Source organism: Erpetoichthys calabaricus, chromosome 5, assembly GCF_900747795.2.
Source record: "Erpetoichthys calabaricus chromosome 5, fErpCal1.3, whole genome shotgun sequence".
Classification (NCBI taxonomy): Eukaryota; Metazoa; Chordata; class Cladistia; order Polypteriformes; family Polypteridae; genus Erpetoichthys; species Erpetoichthys calabaricus.
The window spans coordinates 106,142,834-106,165,175 of record NC_041398.2 but is presented as its reverse complement, the minus strand read 5'-3'; the positions used below and the strand labels follow the sequence as shown (position 1 = coordinate 106,165,175).

General features: G+C 40.1%; 1 protein-coding gene and 1 long non-coding RNA gene across 5 annotated transcripts in view; one reads left to right on the top strand and one right to left on the bottom strand.

The window, feature by feature from the left end:
- The window catches only part of corin (corin, serine peptidase), a 215,654-nt gene extending 195,966 nt beyond the window's left edge, over window positions 1–19,688 (bottom strand). The window contains exons 1-2 of one of the 2 annotated variants that reach the window (XM_051928354.1): window positions 19,500–19,688; window positions 15,183–15,327 (exon numbers count right to left, since the gene is read on the bottom strand). In XM_051928354.1, the coding sequence (XP_051784314.1) occupies window positions 15,183–15,327; window positions 19,500–19,571 (217 nt within the window). In that variant the 5' untranslated portion in view covers window positions 19,572–19,688. Of the gene's footprint in view, window positions 1–15,182; window positions 15,328–16,390; window positions 16,490–19,499 lie in introns of those variants that run through there. The other variant, XM_051928355.1, reaches the window with a different exon arrangement.
- On the top strand, window positions 15,672–20,713 carry LOC127527955 (uncharacterized). Of its 3 annotated transcripts, none has more exons than XR_007935147.1 (3): window positions 15,690–16,140; window positions 20,253–20,405; window positions 20,496–20,713. It is a non-coding gene; the product is annotated as an uncharacterized LOC127527955 (long non-coding RNA). The 3 variants fall into 3 exon arrangements; XR_007935148.1 differs by lacking the exon at window positions 15,690–16,140 and adding an exon at window positions 17,568–17,621; XR_007935146.1 differs by lacking the exons at window positions 20,253–20,405; window positions 20,496–20,713 and adding an exon at window positions 17,432–17,540 and having other exon boundaries at window positions 15,672–16,140.
- The last annotated feature ends 1,629 nt before the right edge of the window (window positions 20,714–22,342 follow it).

Here is a 22,342-nt window from a genome sequence, read left to right as displayed (position 1 = left end):
TAAGAAATCTAATCATAATACAGTTCCATTGTTTACATAATGTTTCTGATGGCAAGATATTAAAAGTATATTAAGAAAATGGAGCAGTCAGATGTGCCCAAGACAATCAAAAGTTTTACAATGTACAGTTTTACACAGTAAAGATGCCAAGGGTTTTGAAGCAGGCTTTCACTAGTTTTGGATTCAAATAGAAAGACGCTGAACTATCTGAGCTGTATTTAATGCTCCCAAGGCAAAATCAAAGTGTTTTAGAGAAAAGTAAGATATGCTACCTGCTAGCATTAAGCAACATAAAAACATTGAACCGTGTTAAACACTGTGTGTGAAAATGTGCACCCCTATGATTTTGTAGCTGGTAAAAGCTTTGTGCATCTTGTTCAGTACTTCTTTGACATGGGCAATGAAGTACTCAACATTTGTTTTCAGTAAAGTAAAAAACCCTATTAACAGATTTTAAATTGTATTAACAATTATTATTTTAAATCCTTGCATTATTTTTTAATCTGGGTGGACGTAACCTTTAGTTCATTAGAAATCTGTGCAGCAGATGGGAACAAATCAGGGTATTTGCAGGAGCAGGATTCAAAAACAGAATTATGCCCAGTTCTAATCTCCATAAAACGTATGTATTGTACACCCTGGACCTGCATTGCCGCTCAGTGTTGCTCCATAACTTTATTTGCTGAGTATCTTAAATTAAATGGTATGTCATGCACAACCACTGCAGCTTAGTTTGGGTGTCAACATACCTCAATTACATTCAAACCAATGTACATTTATTGATGGCTTTTATTAGTGTTTTAGCTACTAAAACTGACAGCTGTCAGAGTTGGAGTTGAAATAAAATTTATTAAGGAACCTCAGATTCAAGTACTGAAGTCAGATAACAATTTTGCTACTATGACTCCACAGCTCTGCTTGTCATCCACCAGAAAAGATCAAATTCATACGGTTAAATGTTTTATCTGCATCTTATAAGAAAAGGGGAAGTTGTGATTCAAGTTCTGATATCTTCTGCCACTTGGACAAAGCAAACCTTACTGGAAAGTCATGTATTGCTTATTTAACAGCAATCTGCACAAATGGTGGATCACCTACAGAGTCAGAGTTAATAGGAATAAATTGGAGAACACATTCCTGAAAAAGGCACCATTTGTAATAGAATACAACTTACAATAAGCAGCAAAGAGCAAATGTAAAATGAAGCAGCATAAAAACAGGTTTATGTGTTTGTTTGTATCTGTTTATCTGTTTGTTTGTTTGTATCAATGGATACAAAGTCGAAGCACTCTTTGATTCCGACAGCAACATTTCCATTGTTGCTTGCCGATATGTATTACCGCAACGATGGATAGAAATAAAGACCAGTGTTAAGTGTGTACATGGCGAAGTCCGTAAATATAAAACCACCCTATGTTTCATCAGCTATGGAGGAACGCTGAAAAAAATCCCCGTGGCAGTCCTCCCGAATCCACCTTTCGCTGTGATTCTGGGGTGGGACTGGTCTGATAATAAAAGCGGTGTACTAATTACTACTCCCCAAAAAAACTTAGGCCTAGCGATAGACAGGGATGACTCGACTCAAGCTGTCTCCAAGCCGTGTAACCAGCTGGCGGAGAGAGATATGGGAGTCCAAGAGGAAGACAGGGAGATTCCTGGGCCGTTGCAGGCGGACACGTCATCACCCCGTGCTTCAACGGGCCGGGAGGAATCCCTGCCCTTTGAGATCAGACCAGACCCTCTCTCTGAGATTTTCAATTTAGAGAAATGCTGGCTTCTTTCAAAAGGGAGAAGTGGAATGACGATTCCTAAAATTTGCAAAAAAATGCAGTAGTACTTGTCAATAGTCAACGCACTCATCAGCCCATACCACAAGGACCTCACTTTGTGATAGAGAACAATTTATTATATGAAGTAGCGGAGCATGAGGGGGACGTGAGGAAATTGTTGTTAATCCCATGAATTTACCAGCGGCAAGTCTGTGAATTAGTACATGCCCACCTCCTAGGAGGCCATTAGGGCACTGAGAAAACACTAGAGTGGATTTAGCTCTGATTTTATTGGCTGGTAATTAATGAGGAGGTTCGCCGTTTTTGTGTCTCTTGCCCAGAATGTCAATTACGGAAAATTCCTAGGAGGGACCGAGCTCCTCTCATTCCCCTTCCCCTGACTGATCTCCACTTCAACCGAATTGGGGTCGATATTGTAGGACCCTTAGAGCCCTCAGCCCGAGGACATAAATATATATTAGTCCTCGTTGATTATGCTACTCAATATCCAGAGGCTGTTCCCCTGAACTCAGCCACATCAAAGACAATTGCACAGGAACTTGTAGGGGTCTTTGCGCGACGTGGCATCCCTAAAAAAGTCCTTACGGATCAAGGGAAGCCATTTACCTCGGAGACGTTCAAGAAAGTTGCCAAGTTACTTAAAATAAAGCACTTAAAGACCGCGTTGTATCATCCTCAAACCGACGGTCTAGTGGAGAGGTTTAATCAAACTCTCAAGCAAATGCTTCGCAAGGTGGTCAGCAAGGACAGGAGGAATTGGGATCAGCTCCTCACCCTTGTGCTCTTTGCCTATCGGGAAGTCCCACAAGCCTCTACGGGGTTTTCGCTGTTTGAATTACTATATGGATGACAACCTCGGGGATTACTAATATTTTGAAAGAAGGATGGGAAGGAGAGGCTCTTCCCTCTACAAATATATTAGAGTATATCGCACAGTTATGTGATCGATTTGGGAAAATTCGACCTGTTTAAAAAGTCACTTGGAGGAGGTGCAAGCAGCACAGGCCCGCTATTATGATCCTGGTACAATTCTCGGAGAATTCCATCTGGGAGATCGTGTCATGGTTTTGGTTCCCACATCCCATTCTAAATTACTTGCCCATTGGCAAGAACCTTATGAAATTAAGGAGAGGAAAGAGCTTGTCGACTATTTGGTGAAACAACGCAATCATTGGCCAAGCGTGCGGATTTATCATGTGAATTTGCTGAAGCCATGGAAAGAGAGGGATCCTGGTCCCACCTCCGCTCAGCCCAACTCACTCTTTGCTCATACAGAAAACCTTAATTTCTGTGCAGATTTAAATTCCAGACAGAGATGGAAGCTTGAAACAGCTATCCTGTCCGTCCCAGAGGTGGTGAGTGAAAAACCCAGAAGTACCTCTCTGATTGCGCATGACATAGTGACAGAGCCCTGGGTTATCGTTAGAGAGCGGCCCTATTGACATCCCGATGCAAACAAAGCAGAAGTGGAGCTTGAAATCAAGCGTATGCTGGAATTAGGAATGACAGAGGAGAGTTATAGTCCCTGGTTCAGTCTGATCGTCTTGGTTAGTAAGCCTGATGGAAGTTGGAGGTTTTGCAAAGAATTACATCGACTTAATCAAGTCTCCCAATTTGATGCTTATCCAATGCCTCGAGTGGATGACTTTCTCGAAAGGCTTGGCCAAGCAAAGTTTTTGACCACACTTGACATGACAAAGGGGTACTGGCAGATTCCTTTAACGGACTCCTCTAAGGTCAAGACCGCTTTTAGCAACCCTAGCAGACATAGGCAGTATTGTATCCTTCCATTCGGGTTACAAGGGGGGCCCCTGCAACTTTCCAACGTCTGGTGGACAAAGTGTTCTGACCCCATAATGCATATAGTGCTGCCTACCTAGATGATGTTGTCATCTATTCCAGCACATGGAAGGAACACATACAGCAGCTTGAAAGCGGTATTGCGGGTGCTAGGAGAAGCCGGACTTTGAATCAATCCTAAGAAATGTTTCTTTGGATTGAAAGAGGCAAAATATTTAGGCTACCTGGTGGGTTGGGGTACCATCAAACCACAATGTTCAAAGGTAGAAGCCATTTTGAAATGGCCCCGTCCACGAACAAAGTGGCAGGTCAAAGCATTTCTCTGATTGGCCGGGTACTACCGCTGGTTTGTACCTCGGTTTTCAGAGAGAGCAGCGCCCTTGACAGATTTGACAAAGAAGAGGGCTCCCAACACTTGTGGTATGAACTGATAAGACATCACATTATGTGATTTGATGCAGGCTCTTACTTCGGCACCTATTTTGAAAGCACCTAATTTTTCTCTCCCTTTCATTCTCCAGACGGACGCTTTGGACACAGGCCTAGGTGCCGTGCTGAGCCAAAGCGTCAATGGTGTTGAACACCCCGTCATGTACCTGAGCCGGAAACTGTTGGAACGGGAGACCATGTATGTGGCGGTGGAGAGAGAAACCGGGCGATTAAATGGGCATTACGCAGTTGAGGTATTACATCTTGCGTCGCAAATTCACTCTGGTGACGGACCATGCGCCTCTACAGTGGACGGCCCTCCACAAGGAGTCAAATCCACAGGTCACTAGGTGGTTTCTTGAGCTTCAGCCATATAAGTTTTCACCTGCTTATCGAAGGGGCTTTCTCCATGCCAATGCCAATGCTCTCTCCCGATTACACAACCTCTCGGTGCAGGACGCCTGACCCGATGGGTCTGAGCTTGGTTGGGGCGCCTTGTCATACACGTACAAATAGGAGGCGGCTAAAGGGCTTGAATAATAGTAATACCACATCCGACCAGGGGACGGCAGTATGTGCTGACTGTCTTTCTCAGTTCCTTGCAGACCATTCCCGGGAAATCCCACCAGGTTCCGGCACCTTGGATGATGTCATTTCCAGATCCAATCTGCATTTCAGAAAAATTCTGTGTCTAATTTGCACAAAGTGAGTATTCTTACACTTTCTTACACTGCGTTGTTTTTGTTGGCCACTTCATAACATACTCCTTGCTAAAGTACCTAGATAACCATCAGCAAATAGAAAAATCTGCCAACATCATCACTACTGAGACTTATGTTTTGAAGTGCAGGCTATGCAACATTAGAATGATCTCACTGCATTTATACAATAAAAAGAGAAAGCACCAAACATCACTGCAAGTCGGTAGTAAACCTCACATTAAACTCTGAGCCAATCAACATATTAAAAAAAAAAACTTTCTACCAGAATTACTGATATGTACTAGCTAATGCCATAAAACCTTTTGTTTTTGAATCTGAGATCTTGGATAGCAGAAACTGTCCTCTTTAGTACTCCTTGAATGATGACATCATCCAGTGTATCTTATTGAGATCACATAGTATCAACTTAGCCCATTGCTTACAGATGAAAGGCTAATTTCACGGAGAAGTCTAAATGGTAGCACCCAAAGTAATCACAATGGCAGCAAATAGAAAAATTATGTTAAAAATTTAAAACACCTGTAAAATGAAATAAAAAATGCTCTAAAAATACCAAAATGAAAATTATGTCAAAAACCTCCTCCATCATTATTCTGGTCACATTAGCAGAAAACATATAGCAAGAGCTATTATTAGAAGTGAAGTCCAAATCAGAAACTGGCTGGAAACAGCATAACATACTAAATGTCAGGAGCAAGATGACATTAACCAAGAACAGACATGGTTCAGATGGGGAGTTAAAGATTTGTAGGAACTAATTCCTGCAGGTCAGCCTCTCCATACAGTAGCTCTTTGACCACTTGCAGCACTGAAAAAGGTAAAAAAGTAAACTGACACAAACTTCCCCAAGGCAATGAACTTGCTCAGCAAGAACACTGGCAGTTTGGAAACATGTGCAGTAAGTAGTCCAGGCTTACTTGCTTTGAGATATAATAAATCACACTTCTGAAAGTGTAAGTTAACTTGAGATGCATTGGGTACAGGTAAGCTGATGGTAAGCCCTCTTAATTGTAAAACTCATTGTCTTACTAACTTGAGGTTTTGCTGTACTATAAAAGATGGAGCCTGAAAAAGACGAAGCACCTGGCCTCAAAGGATAGATTGAGATTTTCCGGGCTTCATAGAGAACATCCTGAGGTTCATCAAAAATGGACAACTTTAATATCAGAGGGCCTAAACAAAAAGAATTTATATTGAGAAAATACAATCTAAGGCATCTTTAAATCAGAAGGGACAAATTATACAGGCCAAGAAATATAGCTCTCTACTGATTTTTTAAAAACTTTATTTGGTTATTGTTCTCTGTTTTTTCTTTGATGCTTGTTATGTGACCATTATTTCTATGAGTCTGTCTCCTCTAAATTTGTTAATTTTGAAGTCAGATGAGTAATTTGATTTTCCTGTACCCTTATATTATTGTGATGGCAGCAAAGCATGTCTTCTGCTCCCCTTTTAACTTAGGTTATATTGCTGGAAAGTATGTAGCCTAAAGCTTTTTAAAATATTTTACTTCATTCCTGTCTCTCTTTAGTCTTTGTGTTTAGAATATTGCAATTAACTATGTAAGAAATTCTGTATAAGTAATTTCAGCATCAAGAGTAATAGTCCGAGAAACAGATTTTGGATTTGTATTTTTGGCTTATGTAATAACTATTTTTCTCTTTGTTCTACTTTTTTCTCCTGCTAAATTCATATTTATGTTTTCAGTCATTTATTCTTTGTTTATTAGTTTGTTTCTTTTTTGATTATGGTTCGAGAAGTCTGTTTTCTACTGTTTAGTTAATAATAATAAATTTTATTTATACAAGGCGCCTTTCAGAGAACTCAAGGACACCGAACAAACAATAAATAAATAAATAAATAAAAGACACAATTATAAACAACTTAAAACATCAGAAAATCTAAAAATTAAAACCAAACAAAATCACTATAATCAGAAGGAAAAAGCCATTTTAAACAGATGTGTTTTAAGTTTACATTTGAAGGATGAATATGATTTGATATTTCGGAGATCCACAGGTAATGAATTCCAGAGCTTGGGAGCAGAACGGCTGAAAGCTCTGCTCCCCATGGTGGTTAGACGGGCGGGAGAGATGGTCAGATGGGTGGAGGAAGAGGATCTAAGGTTACGGGATGGAATGGCAACATGAAGAAGGTCAGACAGATATGGAGGGGCGAGATTATGGATGGCCTTAAATGTTAATAGCAGAATCTTAAAATCAGTACGAAACTTGATCGTGAGCCAATGAAGCTGCTGTAAGACCGGAGTAATATGGTGAATACATGGGGTTCAAGTGATGATACGTGCTGCAGAATTCTGGACTAACTGAAGGTTATGAAGAGATTTATTAGGGAAACCAAAGAGGAGTGAATTGCAGTAGTCCAGCCGAGAAGTGACAAGACTATGAACAAGAATGGCAGTGGTATGAGGAGTGAGGGAGGGGCGAATGCGATTAATATTACGTAGGTGGAAGTAAGCAGACCGGGTGATGTTATTAATATGACATTGATTAATTGAAAGAACTAAGCTGTTACACCCTGTAAGACTCTCAATCTTTTCACGCCTACATGAACCAAGCTGATCTGACAGTCTTCTTTTCATATTCCAGTTTTTCTGTATTATTGCACCAGAATTAAGTTTATGTTATGGTAAATTATCTTGGCAGAGTGGTGGCTCTGAGGCTAGGCAATTGGATGGTTACTGGGTCGAATCCTGCAAATGCCTGAAGTGATCCCACTCAGATGGGCCCTTAAACTGCAATAGTTCCATGCTGGGTATGATTTTAACCTGCATCCAGCCCTGCAAGCAGGTCCTCAAACTTGCAGGGAAAACTCAGGGGTTGCAGGCAGAATTGGCACTCCAACCACTGTAAAAAAACCTCGCACTGTTCCATTCAAACTCATGTGTTGCTGAGTGTCACCCGTTGCACGGCTGCACTGCACTTGGGTCCTAATTTGGGTTCCTGAGGTGGTTTGTAGTGCGGTGGGTGCAGCTCTCTACTTTATTTTCATCAGGTCCCTGTTTAGTCATTATTAGGTTCATGCATATAGTGTAACATACTTAAAAGATTTCTGATGCATAATCTAATACACTGTTAGTATATTTATTATAATGTAGAGCCTAAAATTATTGTAAAGGATAATTTTAGTTTTACTCTTTTATTTATTTATTCATGCATCCATGCATGCACGCATATATGTATGTATGTATGTATTTTATTGTAGCCCTCTCACTGTTGCCCCTGTGCAAAAAGAACGTAGTAATTTCTCTTCTATTGCATGGGGAGAGTGACAGTGATATCTACAAATAAATGGCCTAAAGACTAGCTTCTGTTAAAAAAAAAACTCTGGGTTGCATAAAAAAAACACACACTTTCTCATGAATATAAAAAATAAAATGTACCCAAAACTTCAGCACATCCATCTTCTCATGTAAAATAATTTCATCAATAAACAGAAAATACAAACTTGTCATGCATTACTCAGCAGACATTCCATTCTTAAATCCAAACTCAAACAGCAATGTACTGAACTTTTTAACTCTTTGAATAAGAGGACAGAGAAACAGTATATATATATATATATATATACAGTGATCCCTCGCTATATCGCGCTTCGCCTTTCGCGGCTTCACTCCATCGCGGATTTTATATGTAAGCATATTTAAATATATATCGCAGATTTTTTGCTGGTTCGCGGATTTCTGCGGACAATGGGTCTTTTAATTTCTGGTACATGCTTCCTCAGTTGGTTTGCCCAGTTGATTTCATACAAGGGACGCTATTGGCAGATGGCTGAGAAGCTACCCAACTTACTTTTCTCTGTCTCTCTTGCGCTGACTTTCTCTGATCCTGACGTAGGGGGATTGAGCAGGGGGGCTGTTCGCACACCTAGACGATACGGACGCTCGTCTAAAAATGCTGAAAGATTATCTTCACGTTGCTATCTTTTGTGCAGCTGCTTCCTGAAACGACATGCTGCACGGTGCTTCGCATACTTAAAAGCTCGAAGGGCACGTATTGATTTTTGACTGAAAAACAAACTTTGTCTCTCTCTATCTCTCTCCCTGCTCCTGACGGAGGGGGTGTGAGCTGCCGCCTTCAACAGCTTTGTGCCGCGGTGCTTCGCATACTTAAAAGTCAAACAGCCCTATTGATTTGTTTGCTAGAGATTGTTTTCTCTATCTATGTGACATTCTGTGCTCCTGACACGCACTCCTTTGAAGAGGAAGATATGTTTGCATTCTTTTAATTGTGAGATGGAACTGTCATCTCTGTCTTGTCATGGAACACAGTTTAAACTTTTGAAAAAGAGACAAATGTTTGTTTGCAGTGTTTGAATAACGTTCCTGTCTCTCTACAACCTCCTGTGTTTCTGCGCAAATCTGTGACCCAAGTATGACAATATAAAAATAACCATATAAACATATGGTTTCTACTTCGTGGATTTTCTTATTTCGCGGGTGGCTCTGGAACGCAACCCCCGCGATGGAGGAGGGATTACTGTATATATATATATATATATATATATATATATATATATATATATCATATCATATTATAAGAGTAAAGAGACTAGAATCTTTAAAGTCTGTAGTAACTACCTATTGTTGGCACACGTTGGAGCTCAGATGAAATGATAACAAGAAAGAAATCCTTTATGGTCTTATTGTTGCCAAAAAAACACATCTAAACCAAGAAAAAAATTTTACAATTCCTGAGCCTGTTGCCCACACTTGATTTTTCCCAGTCTGTTTAAGAAGCTCTTTTTTCTTTTCTTTCTTGACTGTAGAGGTGTACGCCAGCTGTCACTTCTTCCGGGTTCCTGTTAGCACATGTCCACGATGCCGAAACCCCCAATCCATCTTCAAATCAGTTCATCAAACCATTGAAAAACTCCTTAAGTCCCGTGTCCATTGTCTTTTTTTTTCTTAATTGCTTCTTTTTTTTTACCATTGTTCTTCACATTCTTTTACATTTACACTCAACTCATAAAGAAGAAAAAATCTGCCACACACCCTCTCTCCATGCCGGCATGCATCCTCCACACACGCCTCTCCCGCTCTTTTTTTCTTCCTTTTCACGCCCTCCTTTTCTGCCTAAGCAGCCAACTGATCCCAAGCATAGCCACCTTGAGGAACAGAAATAAGTCTACTAATAAACATTTGCCCCTGTGTTAAAAGTAAATCATTTTCCTTGGAGCTGATACAAACATAATTCAAGAAAATTATTTATCTTTATGTAAAATAAATAATATTTGAACAATATTTTTTCATAACAAAGATTTGAATAATCTTCTACAATGTTACATTATGTTTTTTGTTTTGGCTTTTTGACACAAAACTTACTTGTATTTTTTATTATTATATGGGTTTTCCTGGCACATTCCATGTGTATAGTAAACTGGTGACTCTAGTTTGCCCCAGTGAGAATGACCGTGGGTCTGACAGTACACTGCAATAGTCATCCAGACTTGGTGCCTGCCTTGTACTTGAACTGAATTATTAAATGCATTAGGGGATCGATTGAAATGTTATGGTCTGTTAATTTGTATTTCCTTCAAGACAAAGTGCATCTGCACACACGTCTGAATGTAAATACAACTGTGATAATGTTGCCCTTCACAGTAGGCATTTTGGCACTGGTTTGCTCACCTTCTGACCACTTTCATTTTGTTAACATGCTTTCCAAATCTTATGCACATGCCAGAAGGCATTCCAAGAAGGAAATGAAAACAAAAATTGTCAGTAATAATGTGGAGCTGAGCTATACCCAGTCTAATCACAATGAAAAAGGAAATTAGAACTAGGAATCAGTAGTGGCAAAACAGAAATGTGAACTTTTCGCCAAAAAGGAGTTTTAGGATTATGACAGTTATTGGGAACTCATAGAGATATTACTATAGGGCTCTGACACAAGACAACACAAAAATTGTAAAAATCCTCTTTGATGTTTACATTAACCAGATCTTTATTTCATGTCATTGGACAGTCTAATGTTAAATACGGGTAATGTAATCTAATCTCATCTGGCCAACGTTACCGGTGGCCCACTTTTGTTTGGTTCCTGCCATACATCTATTGTCTCTGCTACCCCATGACCAGATGGATTAGCATGTGGTAGATAAAAGCTAACAAAATTTTCTTTTAGAAAAGATTTAACATCTGTTTTTTTTCATTTACCCCATCCTGTAATCCATAACAAATGAAAATCTATAGTTTTGAGATCAGGCAAACACTCTTGAACAACTGGCTGAAGGACCTATGGAGAGTTTCCACTTGCAAAGCAAGCTTTAGAATGGCACATTACAGAAGGCAGGTCGATCCAGGGTCATATAGCATGACAAAAGCCCAACTGGTAAAAGGAGAGCCCGTGTGCATGTCACTGTGTAAGTGGACAGGGTCCACCACAGGTTACTAAAATAGGTGTGCTGGGTACCCATGAAGTAAATCCTCTGAGGCACCAAGGAAATTGACAAGCTAAAAAGGCATGATACAAGGAGGGCAAAAGATCACCAGAGGTAAGCACACAGTATCTCACACTTTCCAATTGGGACAAGTGAAACTCTGCGGGGAACTGAAGATGTTGTGCATCCCAGAATCTGTCAAGTGAGAGCCAATCACCAGGGTGCAGTGACAGAAGAGGCTCGATGAAATGACTACAGGCACTAATAAAGACAGGTCAGAGGTTAGAGGGATACTTGGGGGCACTATGGAGTGACAGTATTAACCCTTCCCCTATCTTCTGCAATCCCAATGCTATCCCATTGTGAATTTCCCATTGGGATTAATAAAGTATCTATCTATCTATCTATCTATCTATCTATCCATTCCCCAAAATCCTTTACACATTTGAAATGTTTCCCTCTCATATTTAAACACCCACATAGGGCACAGTCCTTACTGCGTTTTTTTATATTCCAATATCTTTTATTATATACTGGATTGAAGTCTTCCAAAGACAGACAAAACTGAATGACTATGAACTTTGAAACTAAATCTCTTCTAGGCATTTGTTTTACCAGTTGATTTCATTTGCCCTACTTTCTATACTCTGCAGTATTTACTTAATATCCACAGGATTAAGATGCTAGAAGTGTACAGCACTAACAGATTTTATTACATATAATCTTTGTCATCATATAATTACATAATTAGCACTATGTGATTCTGTGATCCTCAATTCACAAAACAATTTATAATTAGCACCTTTTTAATAATCTGCAGCTTGTGAAAAAGCCTAAAAAATATTACATAGTAAGACACTTGCATATAAAAGACCTTTCAGCATCCAATTTAAAGGTTTTAAGTTTAACAGTTCCATCAAAAATAAATAAGCATGTTTACAAAGAGTAACGGAGCTAGTATAGAGAGGACTCTGAACATAACAGTGCATATTGTTTACATCTGTGATTAGGGTGACCAGAACGAATACAGGTCTGTGGGCTTGTATCACTTGGGTGTCTGCAAAGTGCGTGATTGGTTGGTTGGGTTATAATGATTCATACATATGACTGGATTTTGTTTTCGTTGTTTCAAATTCTCTGCTGTAATGCCAGTACTAGCACACATGCCTGAATCTTTCACCCATGTTAACACTTCTCACACAAAAACAACTCTACAGTCTACTCTGCAGGACGCTGTCCTACAAAAACTCTCAAACTCATTCTGGGTAATACACTTATTAGTGTACAGTAAGCAATGCGCCACAAATGCCAAACAATGACCCAAAATTCAGAATCCAAACCAGTTACAAATGTTACTGATGGCATCACTGAGAGCTGTGGAACAGTTTACAAAAAACAGAACTTAAAATTGTTCTTATCCAGAGATGCTGGACTGACTGCTCCCTCCTGCATCCTTATACTGTACTTGACGCCTGAGCATTCTTTGTCTGAGGACTGTGTTCTTCACCTCTTTGCAGGGTGACTATTCTTCTGAAGACCGCAATCTTGCCAAAATGCACTTTGACATACTATAGCCACGCACTTCACAACTATTGGACATGTCATTGGTCAGATCATTTATGTGCTTTGAATGGATCTGCAAGGCTTGATACTGACTCATTGATTACTGTGACTGTAAAGGATTCTGCTGTAAGAGGAGCTCAACAAGACTCCCATGATGATCACCAGTTGTTTAACCGGCACTAACAAGTGAGAAGTGTGATAACAGATGTAACTGAGGACAAACATTATTGCAGCAGTAAGCATATATATCACTGATCATCCCAGAATATGGTGTCTGTGGGGCATGACAATAACCTATTATCAAAAATGAAGTGTTAGGATAAACGCTGCTTGATAATGATGGGGTGACACCAAGTCAAGGTTGATGATGCAGACTTTTATTGCATTCAGAACCGAAGTGTTGCTATAACTGTACTGGTACTAATTACTTAGATACAGCCATGACATTCTAGTCAAACCATCACAATACAAGGGTGATTTAGTAATAGATGAACCATAAGGAACATGCAGCAGGACCCACAGTGCTACATGTGGCACCCCAGTACTCAGTGTAATGGGCAGGTGACTTGGAGGTCGTCTACTCAGGTCCAGACTTGCAGGAATACATGGGGCCATGAGAGCAAGACCTTTGAGGACAGCACCACAGGTTCTAAAACACAATCTTAACCTGGACGTTATTCTCAAGATTAGTCAGAAGTGGTTCTTAGCCAGGGCTTGAAAGCTCCTTTCAGTCACCAGGCCAGTGAACTTCCGTTTATGTGAACAACTGGTGGGGATAAGTACAGCCAGAGGTATTGCAAGAGAAAGAAGGAAAGAGGAAATGAAGGAAGGTCCTCTTAATATTCTTCTCTATTCTGGTAGAACAGTGCATAAAACATCCTGCTAGGTACACAGTTATGGCTGGGCCAAGAATAGTAGCCAGGGTTATGCGTTGGTCAATTTATTTGATACTTTGTGCTTCCTTATATTTATCCCCTTTATTCTAATTACTGTTTTGTTAATAACATGATTTCTTTCAGATCCACAACTTCATACCCACTATAAAAAAATTCACAGTCTTCAATTGAACCATTGGTGCTGTGCCTGCATCACAAACACAAAAACAAAATCCCTTGAACATACATTACTTCAACATAAACATAAAACGACTTTAAAATTCATCCACCAGGCACACGGCACAAACCAATCCTGTCGAGGACACAGTCCATGACAGGGGCATTTGGAATGGATGAGAAAAGAACAGTAGTTGAAAAACGCCCAGACTGTAAAAGCAAGAAGGTGCTAATCTCAACACAAACAACCTGCCCTCAAGTCCTTGGAGATGTGAGGTACCAACACTAACCACTCTGCTACTAATGCTTTGTCAGCTACAGTAAGTCTAATAAAGAAACTGTTCATGTTCTGTAGTTCTGCAGAATCAAAGGCATCCTTTGAGCACTCGTTTCAGGATTAGACTGTAGCCTACGTATTCTTTATTACATCATAACCACAACAACAACAGTATTTATTTATATAGCACATTTTCATACAAATGATGTAGCACAAAGTGCTTTACAGGATGAAGAAAGAAAAAATATAAAAAATAAAATTAGGCAATACTAATTAACATAGAATAAAAGTAAGGTCCGATGGCTACGGAGTACAGAAAAAACAAAACAAAAAAAAAAACTCCAGACGGCTGGAGAAACAAAAACAAAATCTGCAGGGGTTCCGAGGCCACAAGACCACCCAGCCCCCTCTAGGCATTCTACCTAACATTAATGACCTCAATCAGTCCTCATGGTATTCAGGCTTCACATGGAAGAACTTAATGATGATGGTCATGTTGACTTCAGCTACACTATATTGGTGCAAACCTGTAGTCATTTTAAGGTTTCAATACAATACCAATGATTTCATAAGTCCATAAACAGCTTGCAGATAAATATAATGCAATTAGAATTTACTGTACAATGGGTGTCTTTTTTTTTCCTTCTGTTTACTATTCAAGTTTCCTGGCCAGGTTATTAACATGTTGCTATTCTTGTTTACGGCCAAATCCATCTTAACTGGAATTTCTCTCAGGATGCTTTTGTGCAACGTGACAGTGAATAGGAAAAACTGAACTTCAGTTAAGCTGATTTTTCTTCTCTCTTAAATAAAATTACTATAAAATAATTAGCAAGCTTCCACATAACAGAGACAGGAAATCAGTGTAAAACAAACTGTGTGCACTACATAATCTAAGCTTCCAGGTTATTATTTTCCCATAAGATTTGCCACGTAAGCATTTGAGCACTTGATCCCAAAAATACATTTTGCATTTCTCCAAAGATTCAAATTGTCCGTGAATAGTAGATACACAGAGTTTATAAATTACTAGGTTACAGGAAAAGGAGGCCTTCCTTTAGTGCTTTTTTGTGTGAAATACCTTCCAATATCCACACTTGATCCGCCCTTCTGACACAGAAAATCCCAGAAGAAGTAGACTTACCTACAAAAGCCAACAGCATGGCCACCAAGCAGACGAGTGCGCAAAGGCATGGTATTAAAATAAACAAAAGGAGCCGCATGTACTTGGTGGAGGTCAGCTTCTGAGAGCAAGCACGCCCCATGTTGTCTTCATCTGTCCCCAAGACCTGTTACAAAGAGAACAACCAAGAACAGGGGTGTCATTTACAGGCATGGATTATTATATTCCGCAGAGCGCAAACAAATAATGATGGGAAGTAGGAATGGAACATGACTGATGACACTAGAGTGACAGTTACACTGCCTGCTAAAACAGAATGTATAGTTAACTAGGATTAATTATTATCATTACTGCTGATATTATATAACCATATTTATTTTTTAAGAATATTTATTATGAATGTTCTTAGTATTCAACTGTCATTAACACTTTCAACAACAGTTTATGAGCTGCGTGCAATTGCTGCCGAACTGTGACTAACACGTCATTGGCGAGTGAGCGAGTGCCCAGTGACGACTGTGCTGTTCGCCCAGATTTGATTTTGCCTGCAGAGAATAAATAGAATTGTAAAATATAGAAGATGCATAGTTGACACTTAGTTAAAGGATCCCTTTTGCCCAAAGCGACTTACTGATTATAGTGGTACCTGATAAGTTCCACATGAATCGGTCAGTTGTACTGCTTCAATAATATATTTACGGCAAAAAAAAATAATAATGAAAACTTGAGCCCTAAAAAAAGGTCACACTTCGGAGAAACGTTCACAAGCTGCTGAGACTGAGAGGCAATGCGCCGCCAACGCCGTGTGTGTCCTGCCTTGCCCTGCCCTGTCCTGTCCTGCCCGCTGCAGAGCGCTTCCTTCTGATGCCCTCACTTGTAACGACAGCCTGAAGTTCACCGTGAAGTTGAAGAGCAGACGACCGGGAACTCTCCTCGGCACTACGACCGAGGCGGATGAAAGGACACAGCCAACGCACAGGTACTTCCAGAATGTCGCCCTGTGTTCAATTTGGGAACACTTTGCCGTGGGAAGTGTAAATGCAGGCTCCCACAATAGACATCGTGACGGCGTGAAATGAGCGTTTGACACGCGCGCAAACACGTACTCGCCGGCGCCCAGCAAACGACCACCAATGTCAAACGCAGTCAGGACTTCCACGCTATGACTTTGCTCACACATCTCCTTAGATGCCGAGTAGAGTGATCGGGTTTTTCAGAATGAAACTTACGTGTAAGTAAGATTTAAGGAGACATCGTTAAAGGGCATGCTTTGGATTGAAATGCTCATGGGCTCCCTACCTCTTTCTCTCTCTCTCTCAGATGATAACACGTTTTTTTACACGAAGGCTCTTCAGATCAGAAAAGACGCCACTAAAAGTCCCCTGGGTCCTAAAGCCGAGGGAAGAGCTGCAATTCATTACCTTGTACGACAGGCTCAGAATTTCAATAAATAATACAGTATTCTTTATCGTTATTTAGAGATAACATACGACATAATGTGTTTGACATTGTATGCAACGCAACTACGAATACAAAGAACTTAACAGATCACAATATTGGAATAGTTATTTCGAAAGATAAGCTGGCTTTAGTCCGTGAAGTAGTAACATCCACGATTATGTCGATTAATCATACTATACTAACTTCGTCAAACTTTTTGCCAAGTTGATTGCTGAGCTGTTTCCTGACTTGTGCCCCTGAATATCTATCTATCTATCTATCATCCTGTATACTACCATTTATTCATATCTGTCTATACATCTATCTGTCATCCTGTATACTACCATATATTCATATCTATCTATCTATCTATCTATCTATCTATCTATCTATCTATCTATCTATCTATCTATCTATCTATCTGTCATCCTGTATACTACCATTTATTCATATCTATCTATCTATCTATCTATCTATCTATCTATCTATCTATCTATCTATCTATCTATCTATCTATCTATCTATCTATTTTTGTAACTAAGTGCCGTATTTGTGTATTTGTAAAGTGCCAATGGGTGCTTTTCACTATAGGAGGCACTATATTAAATAAACATTAAATTTTGCTTTCGCAATCCAATGGCAGGGTCTCCAGTTGAGATCTCAAAACAGGAAAAGTCTTGGCCGGGGTGCCACTTCATCACTGGGCACATATCCATACTCATGCCTCCTGAGCCGGTTTATGATTTATTACTATGATTTACCTGATGCTTTTATGCAAGGCGTTTACAACATTTAAGATACAGTCTGTCACGCTTCTTTCGTTTTTCCAGTAGGAGCACAGGCACGTGAATTGCCTTGCTCATGGTCACGCAGTGTCAGTAGCAGGATTTGAACTCACATGGTTTGCACTCCACCCGCCAATTAACCCAACTCAGAAACCTCGGTGGTCGGGGAATATGGGGTCTTACAAAGAAGAAGAAGAACGTTCAGATGGCATTCAACATTAAAGTCGCTTGCCAGGTGGGTTCCGCTTTATCATCATTGTCATTATTTCACATTTTCCCAAACCGTACTTTCTCGTGACAATATATATGCCTATAATTAAAGTAGTAGTGAGTGTGCTCGATTTTTGCTTTAGATACTTGTCTTCCTTCATTAACTTGTGCAATCGCTGGTTTGTGGTGACTTGAGACGTGAGTTCTTGTGGTTAAGCGCAGAGACACAAGAGTTCGGGCAGGTGTGGCTGCCTCACGACCCTAATCGGAATAAGGATGGAGAGATGCAGCGTCCTCGTCTACCTGTAAAATACACAAGTTTTAAGCGCGTATTACTGGCGCAGATGGAAGCCCGTTTCGATTCCTAACAGTCACGTCGCATATCCGCTGATTTTGTCGGCGCTAGGACCACGGGCACTTCGCTAAGTCCGGCTATTTTTAAACAGGTATTTTGGTATTCATACTTTCCATTTCAACAGCAGTCGTCATATAGAATTGACAATCTGAAATCTCATCTTGAAGAGAAAACTTATTTTTAGCTATTGAGGTGTGAGAGGAAGCTCGCAAAAGTGGTTTTGCCTGTGCTAATTAATATTGATAAGCGAAAAAAGCGCGTCGGATAGGAGAAAATTGTCAAGACTGTAAATTATTACTCGAACTAACTCTCATTTGAAGCGGAGTCTAATCATTAAAGTGTCGATAAGGCTGCTAACAGACGCGGGGGTCCGACTCTTATATTTTTTTAGTTTTCTGCAGACCGGTTTCAACGTTTATGAAAGCCACTATATAAAATGTAAAGCAATGCTTGATTTTAAAGCTAAAGTCAATTACCTTACCGTCCACTTTATTACCATTGCCTCCATATTTAAGACGAACTTCGCCTAGATAGTACAATGTAAAGCCAGCGTGCAGATCGTTTTATCCTTTATAATTCGTAGCTTTCCCGTCTGAGACGCTTGATATCAGAGTGCCTGTGTGTGGTAATATACGTTATTTTGCGATCTCACTTTGAAAGGACATGCATTCATTAGTAAGAGACGACGTGATGATCGGCTGTGTTTTTTAAAGAAAAGTGCAAAATTGAAATTGTACATAATGGCACAAATGATTTTGAAAATTGCCGTCTACATCTTGTTTAAGTGTTTTTCTTACAATTTGTTATTTTTTGTTAAATAACAATACGCAATGAAAAAGCGTGCCGGCGGTACTTTTTATACCTATCGAAATACAATACAATACAATAACGAATTCCTCACCGTTGCTGCCCTTTACGCGGCGTTATTTCAGGAGGCTGAATCAGTGCGTTTGATTGCACAGCCAGTTGTTTCATTTTACTTTCTTCAGAATCAACAGAAAACATTCCGACGTTTGCTTCGTAAAACATAACAACACATTTCAAGTGTTGTAATAAGTATCGACAAACCTTAAGAAAATACTGATGCTCACTTCAAGTCGTTATTTCACTTTTACTCGAGTAGGTGGAATTTAGTGACCGAGTGTATTGCTGGATTCCAATCCAGAACGTTTTATTTCATAGAACACAAAAAGCGGATCGCAGTTTGCATTAGTTTACCACTTTAATCTATGAATTAGAGGAATAAACCGTAACTTTTGTAAACATCTGTTAAACTCTACGTTTTTTGCCATTCGTTTGATTTTGTCAATGACAAAAACAGTTCCTTCGAGGATAACTGTGGCAGCCTTTATACACCAAGTCAGTCGCCTCTGATGCGATTCAGGTTGCCAAGTCCTGGGGACACGTCTGTGCTGCACCAGCCATCACTTTTGTTTTTTTTTTTCGGTCGCCACGGAAAGCCGACTAAGTGCACCCTCTTAACCCCCCATGCGCACCCAACGAATCGAATCGTTCGGTAGTCGAAGTGCCCCGCCAGGCTGTACCTACCCCGTTACTGGAGGCGACTTGCTGGTACTGCTCGCCAGGAGTCAGTGAAGTGAACTGTTGCATCGAGAGCATGCCTGCTCTTCTCAAGCGCGCATCCCCTACTCCCTTGGCGTTCTCCTCCTTCGGCTCATTGGATTGCCGAGGTGCCTCATTTGTACTCGGACTCCCCAGGCAGGGTCCGATCGTGTGCGCTGCTAACCCCTCCCTCCTGCAGGGCACGCGCTTGCATTGGCAGCACGGGCGGGCTTTCGTCTCCGATGTTACCAACAACCCAGAAAAATTACATCGTTATGAAAAGACATTTGACAGCGAGGGCTGTGTATAGGGTTCCGTTAGTCACTTGGTGATGTGCAAAACCGTGTAAAGTGTCGTCCATCTGTTGGACACTTTACTGTTACGTGACAAGACCCTACGAAGCACGAAGTGACTATTGTGTGCAGTAGCAAGCCCCAAAGCGCAGGACTGGACACAAGCAAAGCGTCAGCCATAACTTGCATCTTCAACACATCTGTGTTCTTTCATAACTCCAAGCGCCTTCAGCAATTTACAACTGACCTTCACAAGTTGGACCTTATTTTCTAAAACATCTTTCATGCAGTTACAGAAATTGTTAGTGATTTTTAACTTACCTAAACTAAAATGAGCTATGCAGTTTATTTGAAACTTTTTGCTAATGTTACCTGAGAATGATTTTCTATTGTGCTGCAAAAATACTGCACTGATATCTTGCCAAAATTCCATCTTTTTTTACAGACAACAACTGGGACCATTTTAATGGATGTACACAAATGGCACTGCCTGGGTGCACCGGGAGCATAGGGGCCCATAATGTTTCTGATGCCTATATATGTTTCTGTTTTGCTGTCAAAACGAGCACACTATTTTGCCTGGGAGCCTGTGATGCTGGTAAGACAGCCCTGGCGACTACAGCCAAGTCTTGTGCAAAACGTATCAAGTTGCATAACAACTGATTTACAGAAATTCATTTTTTTCTAGGATTGCTTGGAAAAGGAGCCATCAGCCCCACAGACACTCTTGGAAATAAAGGTGCCGGAGTGGTTCTTTAGGGTGATGCAATAGGGGAACTAGGTTTTGTTGCCAAAAGAACCATCCACCTGAAGCTTCCAGATAAAACGTTTATTTATTTAGATCCATATCAATAATTAACAATGAACAGATGATAATAGATTTGTGAAATACCAGTAAGTTATGATTTTTAAAGGACTCTTGTTGCATACAATAATACAGGCTATGTTCAGGTTTTCTTGATCTATTAGTGTCCGCCTAGGTAATGTCCCAAACTTTAGAGATTTCAGTTTGTTTTTCTACATATCAGGAAATTTTTAGATTAGATTATATAAACTTCGTTAAGTTTTTTCGGGAGCAGAAAGAACTAACTTCATATGTGGAAAACCCTTCCCAGAATGTAATGGTGCTTTGTCAAGCAACAGTTGTACAAGGGACCCAGTAAAAAAAACATAATTAGCCATTAAAGAGCCAGTATTTCTAAGAGTGGAGGGTGACATTTTAACATGGGCTCATCTACAGTGTGCCAGGGTAAAGTTAGCAACAGCATGGGCTTGGGATGAAATGCACACATATGTGCCAACTCCAGTAGATGGCACTCCCGGCAGAAATCCAGCTGGGATCAGAGTATCCTTCACTGGTTCATATTCAAAAGAAAATTGAGGCAGAAATGCAGATGCAAACAGACTGCAATTAAAGGCTGGGCTGCAGTACTGCTAGTTTACTTTGTAAGAGTTTGTCTCTTGACCTTATGGGGGCAGAACTAAACACAATGGCTGACTTCACTTCTTCATACGAGTGTTAGTAGTAGTGTGGACATGTATGGGTACGTCAACAAAGAGATCTTAATACAGCATGGGCTCCCACAGGGGGCCTTTCCTTTCATAATTATTGTTTGTTCTACAGAAGTGTTAGCTGCAAAGTCATAGTATTAAAACTAATACAAGTAAATGGTATTGTAGGGGGTAAGCTGTCTGATTCACTTGGGTGATACTTTCTTTCATTATTTAAAATGTTAAAATAATGTGTTTCTTTTATACTGTACGTGCTAACATAGCAACTGTCCTGCAAAGCACTAGGGTTGCGATCACTGGTAACTAGGACATGGAGACATAGAAACACAACAAGGCAATGAACAATTTGCAAACCCTTCAAAATTAATATTCAGGGAGAAAATGGGGATAAGAAACCTGACCCACTGAAAACAAGGAGAGCACAATCTGAACGGAGTTTCCACAATACTGCTTCACACAGTCCTACCGGTGCTGATATGATATGTGAGGCAAATGCTTTCTCACCAGAGAAAAAGACAGATAAGGTGTTAAAAAATGAGTCTTTGAATTTTTTGAAGATTAAAATGTGAGGCACATACTTGTATAAATTATAAAAATGAAAAAGACAAGAATTTATTCTAAATTGTACACTTTCAGAAAAAGAGAAGGAAAATGCAGGATTGAGGAGATGTAAGATTAATGACCTAATGACCTGCTGCCTTCAAAGATTTGAAACATCGGCAATACAAAGTGTGATGGAGTTCCTAAAATACTGTATGTAACTGGTCTAAATGAGACAAAATATCAAGAGGGAATGTGAATAAAATATGATAACAATAATAATAATATTAATGTGAGAGACAGTAACCTAGAGGGTATTAGGATCAAAACACCATCCAAGTAAGGGTGTGGTGCTGCCATCTCACAGCTCCAGTGGCCATGGCATGAATGGCGGCTTGGGCAGTGTCTTTGTGGAGTCTGCATTGTTTCTCTCTTGGTCTTCATGAGTGTTTTTTTTTTCCTCCCAAGTACTTTGGTTTTCTT